Below are 12,714 nucleotides of genomic sequence, written 5' to 3' on the forward strand. Positions count from 1 at the left end.
ACGCACGCCCCGTCCCGCCGGTGGAGGAGGGTGGGGGCAGATGCGCCGCGAACGCTCAAGCTGACCGGCGGTCGAAGGGGCCACCGGCGGTGCCGATGGCGCCCTAGACCACACCGGAGGAGCTCGTCCGGGCATGGAAAAGGGTCGCGGGTCGCGACGAGGCGGCGCGGTTGGCGGTCTCGAGGGGCCGGGATGCCCGTCGCCTCGCGACCAGCCGTGACTGCGGAGGAAGCTTCCCGGGTGCCCACCGATACCGGCAGACCCAACCGCCGCGACGCGGCTCACGTTGCAGGCATGAGGCACCGACACGTCCCGACTGGAGACGCCGTGTCTTCCCGCCTACAACTACCCTCCGGAGCCGTTTCTCCATGGATCCTGTCAAACTGCGCTCGCCGTACCGAAAATCTGTGTCGGGGGAACCGATTTGTATGTGTCTGATCGAAACTGGGCCCCACTGCCGCCTGGGCCACAGCGCTCCTTCCCGTCGACCGAGCTGAGATCGAATGGCCTTTGATGTTGTGGGGGGGAGGGAGGAGATGATGGAACGGGGGGCGACCCCATCCGACAATCTCCCCTCGAGGGCTGACCCCGGCGGGCGGGTCCGGATCACGGCGCCTCGCCCGCGCGCTGGGGTGGGGAGACAGATGTGTACGCCCCGCATGCGCATGCGTGGGAAATCCGGCATGGATTCCGTCGGTGGATCGGTCAGCATCTCCAGCTGGAGCTGAGCTCATCGGGACGCTGAACCGAATCAGCCTGCAGGATTCACTCCACCCCACCCACCGACGGACGGAGATGTGCATCCATCCGGTTGATCAGGACCTTCAGCCGGCATCAGCACAGAGGCCGTTGCACCAGAGGTCGTCTACGACGCCCACTCACCCGGTCCATGTGTGTGCGTGCGCGCGCCCGTGCGTCTATATATACATATACATATACATATATATATACATATATATATACATATACATATACATATATATATACATATATATATACATATACATATACATATATATATACATATATATATACATATACATATACATATATATATACATATATATATGCTACGTGCGCACAGGCGTGCGTCTATATATACACATACACGCGCGCGCACACACACACGCACACATATATGCCATGTGCGCACGGGCGGGTATATGTGCGATGCGCTGTGGGTGGGTGGGTAGGCATGCACATGCGGTGCGCAATCCACATTGGCGAGATCCACGGGCAGCTTGTCCTGACATCCACAGCAGAGTGAGGAAAAGGCGTCCCGTCCCATCCCTCTCACCGGGTTCGGTTCAAGGCTCCCATCCCAGGTCTTGGACCGACTGTAGACGCCGTGTCTCCCCGCCTACAACTACCCTCCGGAGCCATTTTGTCAAGCGTATAAGATAGGTGATATACGAAGATGTCCTATACGGACTAGATAGGGAGATGATGTACCAAATAGGAAGGCAGTGAAGTGAAAATAGATAATCCTCTGTGAGGTAGATTAGTGATGATTATTTTCTTGAGCTATTTCTATCAGTGAACCAAGCATTTTACCCTTCTTTTATAGAGGTACGAGATGACTGATATCCTACTGCTGATACCGCTCATTCTACATACAAATCTAGCCTGAATGGGCAACAACAGGCGGAATAGAAAAGCTACTCCGTAAACGGAGCACTGAAAAGATGAAATTTTTTGGGATGAAAAGCAGGCACGCAACTGCAGTACCTTGGAACCAATGATACGGTCCGCCACAGGAGCTAGATATCTGCCGCGCGCTGATGTCTCATCCTCTCACCCGTCTTACATACCCCCTAAACTTGATGCGGTTGCTTCAGGTGGTAGTGATGTCTATCTCGGCATTGATATTGACTAGATTGAATTTGTTAAATGAATGGGGCTGTTTTCTCTTCACTGGGTGCTTTGATAAGTCTGTCAGATTCAGATCAGGTTGTTACGGCGCAGTCGCTGGTAATATGGGATAAGGTTGATCCGTTCAGACTCCAACCAAATTCGGTTGCTTATGCTGATCCGCTCCAATCCTCAACTGCCTATATATATTCAGCTGCTCGTTCATTCTCATATTCTAATCCCCAGTTTAGTATTCTCGTCGCAGCTACATAGTTAGATAGATGAATTGAGCTTTTGTCTTGTTATTATCATGCCTCTAGACAGAGCCATGACACTGGTCTTTTGATGAACTTCATGGATTTTTCATTAGGAGATTTCCATCCTGCTTGACGTGTAGATGATGATTGATTGAGGAGATAGAACACTGCATGAGCTATTCCAGGCCAAGGATTCTGTGGTAAGTTTGCTGCTATCTGCAATGTTTGACCCATTGTTATTATCATACCCCCTAAGGGCTCTGCTGCGCCGTTCTATTGAGGTGTATGAGATGTTGAGATCTCGACCAGACTTCCTTTATCTTTGACCCATTGTGAGAGATATTGGTTGGTAACAGAGCCGTCAATATGTCTGATATCCTTCCGATCATGGAGTAGAACTTTTGGATTTGGTTGTCCTAGTTGTTTATGCCACAGTAAGGAGGTGGCCGATGTGGGGGGGTCAAGGTAGAGATAAACTGCAAAGACAGATTCCTGCTCAACTGGTTTGTATTCAAGCACAAATTTTCATGAATCCGTTGCAGGTAAAATCGAATAGCTCCAGTTCTTGTGGTTATGGTGTGATTTAGTTCATTGGCCATGAGGCCAGCCTTGTTGAAAAAGAGGGCCGCTGCGATGTTGGTATGGAAATTTGAGATATAAACTGTGTTTAGCAAAGTAATCTCCTCCATCCCAGCGGCGCCTTTGACGGTGAGTTTAACATCACCGCGTCCTTTGACCTGAATCTCTGAGTTTCCCGTTATAACTGTCAAATTGGTTTCCTTGTTGGCAAAGCGGGATAGATCTTGCATACATGACAGTCAGCGCCTGTATCATATAAGAAGCTGTTCTTCAGTGCATAGTTTGTTGGTGCAAAAATTGATGGGATGAGAGTTGAGGTCCCATTATTGCAAATGCTGTACGGAGAGTTGAATCCTCATCTTCTTTTTCAGTAGGCGCGACAGCCGTTGTGATGGTAGTAGTGGATCGAGTGGTGGTGTTTTTCTTATCCTTCTTCTGTTTCCAGTTCATGATAATATTATTGACAATACCTGGTAGTCTGTCATTTCTCTTATAGGCCTCTTGAATCTTTGTATATGCTTCGGCCTTCGGATTGAAGCCAGCAGGCTGACTTCAGTGGGGATTAGGATAGTAGCAGTCAACGAAACGGTGCTTATTCCCACACAGACAGTTCTTTTCATTGATTGTGGCGTCCTCAGTAGTTCGGGGGTTATTCATTGATTGGGTGGATTGGCTCTGATATGTTGCTGCAGAGAATACAGAGTTCTTGAGCATTGACTCAATTTCATCCTCAATGGTAGTGCGATGGTGATCTCGGTAGTTATTGATAAGTTCTGTCATAGTGATCATTGGTTTGTTCTTGCGATTTCGTTTGACAATGCTTGTCCGCTCAATCTCAGCGAACATGGGGTCAATGGCTTTGACAGCATTGATGAATTGATGAAGATTATCTTATACATCTGTGAGTGATCTGATGTCCAATTGAATGATATTTTCTGTGACAGATCTCCCAGTCACGGATCCATTGAGTAATCTCTTTGTTCTTCAGGCCCAAGCAGAGAGATTCTAATTCGATTTGGATGTCATGTTGACGTTGTCGAGTACTTAGTGCGATCGCCTCTTTAAGGATGAGAATGATATCTCTAGGGTTGTCCTTGCCTTTGGTAATGGTGTAGTCATCCCTTGAGAGGTGTTCCATGATGTAGGCATGCATCAGTTTCTTGTTCTTTATGTAATCATCATACGCTTTGGTTTTTGAATGATGCTCATATACGAGCGTGCTGTGCATATAAACAGGAACTGACTCCGCCGTTGTAGTGAAACTGCCTGGATTCTCTGGTGGAGGGATTTCCGTATCAAGATTGATATAAGGGCGGAATTCGATTGAGTCCATGTAAGATTCTATGACATAGAGCCAGTCATCCCAGTCTTTGGTCTCGCTGAGATAGATGATATTTTTTGAAGTTGACATCTTCAGATAAAGGCGCCGAAGCAGGAACCATTTGATATCTCTGTTTATCAGAGTCGTTGCTACCGATTTGTTTCGGCAACTAAAGCTTTGCTGGGCACTAAGTGATATCTCGGCTACCACAGCTGTAATAATGAGTTTCAATTCATTTTCCCCTCTGCAGGTGAAATAAACTCGATATCCGCTCGGTAGTGGCGGAGGACAACGCAACTGTGCCGGTTTGGTGGTGCCGACAGCTCACCACTGTTGGAAATAAGCTGAATTTTATCGGCTTTGAAAGAATAGTAATAGAGGAGGTGAATAATCCTTCTTAGAGGAATTTAGTGGTGTGGTGATGGCGAGAGTCGCCCGGGCTCATAACTATCAAACGAAAGGCGAATGTTTGAGATGGAAGCAGCCGGTAAGACGCATGCAAACGCAGCACGTTGGATCCACGGTACGGTCCGCCACAGGCGCGAGGTATCTGCCGCGCGCCGTATTTCACCCGTCTTAGACATTCACTAGAGCTCCAGCCGCGTGATCCATCATTGGCAACCACTCAATCCAGTTGTCCTGATAGTAGCTCACATACGGACGGAGCTTGGTTGCCAGATATTGATTGACAATCTCAGTTTAACCATCTGTTTGTGCATGATGAGATGATGAGAATTTCAGCTTGATCACTAATAATCTGGTGAACTCATTCCAGAAGCCTGAGACAAACTGTGGCCCTCAATCTGACACAATAGAATCCGGCGCTCTGTAATACCCATAGTAGCGCTCCAAGAACAGCAGCGGATTGCGTTGAGATGGGCGAGCTGCGTGTCGATGTTGCGCAGCAGGGTGCAAAATTCCACGTAACCAGCGGGACGGGTTGTGCCCACAAGGCGTTCGAGGTAACGCAGGTTGACCGAGTTTTCCAAGTAAACTAATCTTGACGGCGTCGGCCCGGAATCCGCCGTTAGCTTCAAGAAGCTTCTGGTCGAACAAGGGCAGGAACTCTGTCAAGGGCTTAGGCCCTTGCTTTTGAGGTCTGCAACCATTGCATCGCCTTATTTGCACGCGCAGGGTCGAGGAAAAGCTTGTCTAGCTGTCCAATAACAGCTATTGGCGTTCGTAATTCTCGGGCGGTATGGAGAGGCCATGGGTAGAAGCGTTTTAAGGCGTCTTCTCTGAGCCGGCTGCATATGTAGGCAGCCTGCGCAAACCCGTCGCCGATAGCTTCTCCGTCAACAGTCTGCTTGGTTTCCATATTAAACTTCCACGGCCAGTATCAAGACAGGTTAGAGTCGTTGAAGATTTCCACGTCTGGGAGACCGGTCTTAGACCTTCCGGTAGTAACAGGAGTCGGGGCAGCAGGAGGTGGAGGAGGCGCAGGTGGAGCCTGTGCGGGCTGAGCAGAAGAACTAGCTACCCGCAAGGCTTCGATCTCTTGCTTCAATCGTTCCATTTCAACCATGTATTCAGCCACGGTAGGCTGAGCTATAGGCTCGGGGTGTTGTTCGTTAGATGGCGGAACGCCCGCCATGTTCGAGTCGGGGTATGTAAAAGGCTCCATCGGTGGAGGTTTCTCTTTTCTGAGTTTTTGCTTGAGAGCAAGGTGACTATGGAGAGGTTCGAGGACCCGACGTTTCGTAGTTTCATTGAAATATGGAGTCTTTTCAGGTCAGATCTGTTATGATGTCTGAGAAGTTTTCCTCAATTAGACTGTCCACCTGTTGATCAAGTTCCTCCACTTGCTTATTATTCTCATCTCATTCAGCCTTAACCCTCTAAGGGGCACTGCCTCGTGCTTCGTCCATGAGGTTGGCGATTTCTCGATACACGCTCTTATTTGTAAGTTTGACTTTGAATTCATTGATTTCGTGATGGCATCTTGCATCTTTTTCTTTAGAGATTCATCCTCCAATGCCTTGTTAATCTTTTGACGTATTTCCTCCTTTTTCTGCCATTCTGCCAATTCGCCAGTTCCAGGGTGAGGTTTAGATAATAGCATTTGATCTAGCTATAATACTTAAATCCGCAGAGGTATGGTTCTCACTCACAGCCAGAAGACTTGACTTTTTCCATGGAGTGTGGTGAATGAGTCTAGGTAAGGATCTTTTGTTATGCCAATCTCTCTATGTCATCTTCTTGCAGACAGTAGAATCTCATCAAAGGTCAGTTTGTTGTCCATATCTTTGTCAATCTCTCTTAATCAGGTTTCTGAGAAAGCTGGGTTCAGAGGCATATTGGCATTTAAGAAGTTGTGTTTGACATTAAATTGAGCCAAAATTCCCGCCTTCTTTAGATTTCTCTCTATTTGTGACCACTCATCCAACAACTTCTTAACTTCTATGTTTTTTGGTGTCCTTTTGGGGTTTGTGTGTCTCGTTTGGGGCTCTGACTGAGTCTTCTTCATTGGGGCAGAACCTCTTTTTCAATGCCAAAATTATATCCTTGACATCATCCTTATATTCTCAATGAGAGCTAGTTCCTTAGCTGCAACCATTCACCAGATCACGTCTCAAACGGAGGAGATTTCAGGGTGATTGCAGTCATATGCAGAGAGCTTGTTCCTAAAATCTGCATTCTGCATATTGAATTGAGACTTCACTGCAGCATAATTTGCATCATTGTATGACAGATTTGGGAATATCAGTGCTTTTGGTTCTGGGACTTCGCTGAATCTTGCCGTCTTTTTAATGTTGATAAAGTCCAGTCCAGTACCTTCCGTTGGCGGGCTGCGTCCTTTACATATTTGTACAAAAGTTCCCAATCCCTGGGAGTCTGCAAGGTGACAGTCATTCTCGTAACTGTCTGCTCCTCTGCCATTTTGGTGGTAAACGCGCGTTTTTTGGTGGATATTGGGCGACTGTTTTTAAGCGGGTGCAGGGGCGGCTATCTGACGGCTAACTAGCGGGTGGCTACCGGGCTCATAACTATCAGGATATCCGAATAGCTATGTTGTATCAAATTGAGCTGTATATTCTCCGCATATATTTTCTAACTAACTGCTAGTAAAATAGATGGTAAACAGCAGAAGGAGAATGTGCGCGGCTGACTAGGCGACTAAGCGAATATACGGATCATTGCCAGAACCTGACACGTAATCTCTGATATTATACTGTTCAAGAAGTGAGATATGAAAGACGGGGTAGATATCACGCATTGAGCGCGGAAGAGAGAGTTTATATGCCTGTGTATTCCATGATTCAATAAATTGAAAATGGTCAACATATTTATGGTCCAATTTCCTAGCGGGGAGGAGCATGCGGAAGTTTTTCGCATTAAGAAGCACCCAGTCACCCACATGGAAGCGTTTTGCACTGTGTTTGGAATCATAGTACGCCTTGTGCGCAGACTTGGCCTTTTCAAGTTGTTTTTGAATCTTTTCCCGCATTGCTTGTGTTTCTCTGGCCGGTCAATCGCCTCAACTGAGCTCGAGTAAGGCGGATTACTCATCGATCCGGAGGGTAGATCTGTAGCCGAGAAGTGCATGCGCTGGAACTTCGTTGGTTGAGCTATGTCACAAATTGTTATAGACAAACTGCGCTAAAGGCAGCCATCTAACCCAGTCATCCAGGTGGAAATTCGTGAAGCATCGAAGATAGTGCTCTAGTACCTGATTTTGGCGTTCAGTTTGGCCATCCGTTTGTTTCTTTGCTATCTGAGACTTCTACTGCCAGTTTGGTAGTTCCAAATGAGCGCGTTGGGTGGCCGTCGAATCCTTCAATTGTGCATGGAGTGCGCTCTGTAGGTTGTAAATCGCATGATTTGGCCCAGAATTCGCTAATAAAACTCGCCTGAGCTCCGGAATCTATAAGGGCAAGAATCGGCGTGTCCCCTGCAGGTATAGGGATTCGGACAGGAAGAAGAAAGGATAGACTTGATGATTGCTGGCTTTTAGATGTATTAAGAATTGTCATTGGCATGAATGACACTCCTTATTCGTTTTTAGCCTCATTAGGTTTTGGTTCGAAAGAGGGTTTTGGAGGAAACTTTAGGGTTGAGAAGTTGTCACTGTGGAGCTTGTTCCTCTGAGCCCTGCAGTCCGCGTTGGAGTGTGTCATGCTCTGGTAGACATCGCATCAGGTGTTGAAGCGCTCTTTGCGTTTTCAGCCGTCATTTCGGGCGCGGCTGGCGCGACACCATGTGAATTGTTTCCGCGACTAGCGCTCTTTTGTTGCGCAGCTGCGCTCGATGGTGTGGTAATTTTCTTGATGTTGCTTTCTATGATGCCCAGTCTCATGATGAAACCATCGTAGGAGAGGTCATCTAGCTTGACTGCATATCTCTCAAACCCTGCACGGAAAGAGGGTAGGATCTTATCAAATATATGTATCTTTCGATGATAATGAGTATACTTCTTGCGGAGATCCTCTTCAATCGACTGAAGAGTAGATACAAAGTCATGTATAGTTTGGCCCTCAGATTGCTTTAGTTCTTGATATTTCAACTCGCAGTCCTGGTTTGCCTTGTCAGGATTGATAATCCTAGCATGAATCCAGTTGCAGAATTCATTCCAGGTAATAGGCGTCTCCAGGTTGGTGTAGTATTGTTGCCATTTTTGTTGAAGTTTGGCATTGACAATGCGTTGCTGCTGCTGCTTCACGGATTTTGCATTCATCATTGTTTTCAAAGTATTGGTTTTGATAGGCGTAGAAAGCGAGGCTTGAAGAGATAAAAACTTCTAGATCTTTGAGTGTTTTTTGCTTTAACCTCATTTGGGAGGTTTCGGGTCGGTGTGGACGTGGGATTGTTATTTGAATGTCCGCGGTAGACAAGGTTAGCACCAATAGTGTGATCAGTTGGCTCTGTTTCGCGCTTTTTGCTCTCAGAGGCTTGGATTTCTGCGTGAAGAGTGTTGATTTGTTGTTGTAGATCAAGGAATTTTCTGTATCTTTCTAGGCGTTCTCGTTCGTGTTCAACTGCCTGGATTTCCTCTTCAGTTGTAGACTTTAAGATCTAAGCCTCTTCAACATTCTTCTGTACATAGTTGCGCCATGTTGTTGGTAGAGCTGAGTAAAAGATATCAAATATCAGATTTTCAGCTGGAGAGATCTCCAGCATCTCTAACTTGGTGAGAGCTGCGTGAAATTTATCAAAGGAGTGTATATCATCCACCTACTCATTTGCAAGAACTGTAAAGGTCGTAGAAGCCTCCCTGCGAAGTTAAGTCCTATTACTGAGTATTCCTCCTCAATTAAATGCCATAGGGTATAGGCGATGCGGATCTAGTCATTCTTTAGAAGGTGTGCTTTTAACACTGAGGCGCTCAACGAGTTGGATAAAAAGGCGTACATCCATCGGTTCTTGGCTTCCCAGAAGGGAGCCCATTCAGAATCCCCAAGGGGATCACATGTTTGCTCTTCATCAATTAATCCAGTATTGGACATCTACTAGCCTCGATTTCGTCGAAGATCTCCAAGTCACATAGTTGAGTGTCAGGTAAGGCACTTGGCTTGCCAATGTACTTGACATCTCCTTTGAACTGACTAATTGCCTTGCCAACACGGCTATCAGGGTCGTAAAGATTATACTGGAGTTTGCTGACAATCTCTGGCTTCCAGGTTGTATCACGGGTCACAGAAGAATTGGCAATTGTAATGTTGTTGTCAGCAGCTCGGGCTGCTCGAACCAGAGCTTTACATTTCTCCCTATTATTTTCCAGTTCCAGCTGCATTCTACTAAGAGAATGGTGGCTAGAATCATCATCATCAGGCCTCTGCCAGTCGGTGTATTGAGGGGAAAGTTGAATCGAGGAGGCCTAACAGTTGCAGGAGATGTAGGGAGATTGAGATCTGAGATCCCAGGGAATCGTGGACAGTAGAGTCCTCAAAGGATCCGGTAGGAGGCTCTCGGGAGGTATGGGATCGATTTGAGGTAACTGATCCGTCTGAATTTATTCTCATTCGGGATGGCGAAGGCGAAATAGGTGATCACACTGGATTAGCCATCCTTGTTGTTGATTTGATTGATCAAAAGATCGAAATATAGATAAGAAAAGGGCTTCTAGGAGGTCTTCTCTATTCTAGAGAGGGACCTCGTCGAAATTCGCTTCTCTAGAGTGATACTTTGCGTGTCGCCAGAGATTCAGGAACGCGTCAAGAACTCCACCAAATAGGGAGCGTAGGTCTCTTAATATATATAAAAGATAAATAAGATGATATAGATCAAATAAAGCAAGCAGTCGCTGATTTCGACAAGATAACTCCCGAATTGGCCGCGTTTGGAAGCAAAACGGGACTCAAACCCTGACAGAATGGCAAGCCTTGGTTGATTGCAGAGTTTGGTCGCTATGAGAACGACTATATATGGTGGAAAAGATGTCGCTTGACGGAAGTGTCCGACACTGTGGAATGGTGGGGTAGCCCCACCACACGTGATATAAGCGTAGTAATCGTGCCGCTGCGCAACCCACACCTTCATGTGGGTGCGCCACACCAAAACGATAAAAAATCTTGAATCACATCCTCATTATTGCACTCTATATCAACAACCAGTAGCTAATCTATAATAAAAAGATTATCCACATCATTCTCAGTATGTGTGCCATCTCTAAATTGATTTAATTCCTCTTCTGTCAGTGGTGTGAGTGGGTTATTGCCAATTTTCATGGGATCAACTCCAAGCCTCCGTCACTCCTTATTCTGCTCTTTTTCAGCTTCATTATCCTTACGCCGCTTGATTTTTCTATTGGCATCTTTAATAGTGAGGACTCCCCCTACTTGAACCTGGCGACGGGTTGTTTTAGCTCTGCGGTGTTTACTGGCGTTGAGAAAGTTCTCTAATTCAGTGGTCTGTTGCTCATTAAGTTCCGCGTGGATTAGACTTGCTTTGAATATCTTGTTCAAACGACGTGTCAAGGTGGGTGATTTCAAATCAAGAGTATCTCTAATACTTTGTATGGCGTTTTCCGCAATATTAATATGGCGTTTCAGCTTTTGGATTGTCTTTGGTGAGGATAGCTGAGAAGAAGAGAATAGGTATGTGATCTGAATCATTCTCATCTTCATAAATCTGCATTGGAGGAGGTGATGAGATTCGCTGCTTAAGAGTGTCAAGAACTCGGTCGGGATTCCATGGATATATGCCACGTTGAGCCCATCCTGCAGCTATTGTAACGGGTTTAAAGGTCTGCTTTCGCATAGCTGAGAGGTCTTGTAGGAACTGCCGTTTTTCATACTTAACAAGACCATGGCGTGCGGCATAGTTGACTGCTTTTGAATGGTAATGCTTATATTGCTGAAATGGTAGACTATCCAGAGGTTGTAGCAAATGAGTGGCATGCGATGGAAATCCATATAGAATTATCTTATGAAGATCCGCGTATTGTATGAACTCCTCAGTGATATGAGATCCATGATTATCCATTAAAAGCAATCGATGACTTCCCCTCTGTCTCTTTTCTGTAGCAGTATTGAAATGTTTGAGCCATTCAAATCCAATCTCATCATTTGTAAATCCAGTATCTGATATAGCAATTCTATAATTGCTGGGTAAATCTGTCTGCGTATACCAATCCTCCAAGTGTGTTTTGGAGGCCAAGATTATCAATGGCGGAATGACATGATTATCCATGGATACACATTCAATGACTGTAATCAAACCTCTTGAAAAGGATGAAGGAATGATGGAATTAGCTTCTTTAAAAGCAGTTATAACCCATTCTTCACATCCTTGTCCTTCTTGAAATCCAATCTCATCGAAGTTGTATGTGTCACAGGCATGAAATTGATACTGCTCAAATAGAATCCGGAGACGTTCAAACCATGTATTGATATATCCAATATCTTCAACAACTGCCACTCTCTTTGGATCCATTGGCTTCTGTTTCACCCTCTTATACTCAGGTAGGCGTTCAATGAACCTATAAGTCCACATCTTGCTGACTTTTGAAGGAGAGGTAGTAGGATCTATGTGCTGACGTCTGAGCATTGAATTTGCGAAATCTTCAATCTGTTCGGCTGTGGGAGGACAATTCTTTTCATCAAGCAGCTTGACCCATCGTTTAATTGCATCCTCCTGACTCTCATTTAATCTCTTGTTAACTGGAGTCTTTGCAGTATTCGGATTCCTTCCATTGATACGCGCTCGGAGACGTTGATAAGGAACCTCAAATTCTCGTGACAGAGGCAGTATTTTGGAATTTGGGTTTTTTCTTGGTGGTAAGCGACAGCTTTTTGAATACGGTCTTCGATATTTTTATCCTTATTCGACATTGTGGTGAGTTATTAATTGATGAAGATTATGAAGATGATGAAATTGCAAGATTTTTATCGTTTTGGTGTTTTTATCGTTTTGGTGTGGCGCACCCACACGAGGTGTGGGTTGCGCAGCGGCACGATTAGTAAATAATAAAATGCCTAAATGCCACTATGCCCAGAGGTTTGGTTATTCCGTCTGCTGCATATCCCCAGTGGGAACGTGGTTAACCGAGATAATCCCTTTATTTAATTGTGTGAGAGAATAGTGGAAGTGAGTGTTAATATGCTTGCTTCGCGATGTGATCGCAGCAATGGTAGCTAGGTTGATCAAACCCTTGTTATCCGCCCTGATCGGCAATTTGACTGCCAGATACTGCAAGCACCCTACTCCACGATGATATCGTTCTTTGGTGAACCCTCCTTCTCATTCTGATGCAGGGGCATCATCGAT

General features: G+C 45.8%; 6 protein-coding genes across 6 annotated transcripts in view; all 6 read right to left on the minus strand.

The window, feature by feature from the left end:
* PADG_06364 (uncharacterized protein) overlaps positions 1–734 on the minus strand; it is a gene marked incomplete at both ends in the record, with an annotated part of 964 nt that extends 230 nt beyond the window's left edge. The window contains 2 exons of the mRNA XM_010763405.1: positions 7–339; positions 399–734. Coding sequence (XP_010761707.1) covers positions 7–339; positions 399–734 — 669 coding nt within the window. The remainder of the gene's footprint in view (positions 1–6; positions 340–398) is intronic.
* A 1,790-nt stretch (positions 735–2,524) lies between these two features.
* Positions 2,525–4,098, minus strand: PADG_06365 (uncharacterized protein; the record flags this gene model as incomplete). Its single annotated transcript, XM_010763406.1, has 4 exons — positions 2,525–2,910; positions 3,029–3,237; positions 3,292–3,577; positions 3,645–4,098. The coding sequence occupies 4 exons, from the start codon at positions 4,096–4,098 to the stop codon at positions 2,525–2,527; spliced, it is 1,335 nt and encodes a 444-aa protein (XP_010761708.1).
* Positions 4,099–4,806: 708 nt separating this feature from the next.
* Positions 4,807–5,602, minus strand: PADG_06366 (uncharacterized protein; the record flags this gene model as incomplete). The annotated part of the gene is made up of 3 exons (XM_010763407.1): positions 4,807–5,075; positions 5,137–5,311; positions 5,381–5,602. The coding sequence occupies 3 exons, from the start codon at positions 5,600–5,602 to the stop codon at positions 4,807–4,809; spliced, it is 666 nt and encodes a 221-aa protein (XP_010761709.1).
* A 1,109-nt stretch (positions 5,603–6,711) lies between these two features.
* On the minus strand, positions 6,712–7,456 carry PADG_12096 (uncharacterized protein; the record flags this gene model as incomplete). The annotated part of the gene is made up of 2 exons (XM_010763653.1): positions 6,712–6,928; positions 7,119–7,456. 2 exons carry the CDS (start codon positions 7,454–7,456, stop codon positions 6,712–6,714), a joined length of 555 nt encoding a protein of 184 aa, XP_010761955.1.
* Positions 7,457–8,122: 666 nt separating this feature from the next.
* PADG_12097 (uncharacterized protein) lies at positions 8,123–8,683 on the minus strand (the record flags this gene model as incomplete). Its single annotated transcript, XM_010763654.1, has 1 exon — positions 8,123–8,683. One exon carries the CDS (start codon positions 8,681–8,683, stop codon positions 8,123–8,125), a length of 561 nt encoding a protein of 186 aa, XP_010761956.1.
* Positions 8,684–9,433: 750 nt separating this feature from the next.
* PADG_06368 (uncharacterized protein) lies at positions 9,434–9,739 on the minus strand (the record flags this gene model as incomplete). The annotated part of the gene is made up of 1 exon (XM_010763565.1): positions 9,434–9,739. One exon carries the CDS (start codon positions 9,737–9,739, stop codon positions 9,434–9,436), a length of 306 nt encoding a protein of 101 aa, XP_010761867.1.
* Between the last annotated feature and the right edge of the window lie 2,975 nt (positions 9,740–12,714).

This window comes from Paracoccidioides brasiliensis (genome assembly GCF_000150735.1).
Source record: "Paracoccidioides brasiliensis Pb18 unplaced genomic scaffold supercont2.8, whole genome shotgun sequence".
Lineage (NCBI taxonomy): Eukaryota > Fungi > Ascomycota > Eurotiomycetes > Onygenales > Ajellomycetaceae > Paracoccidioides > Paracoccidioides brasiliensis.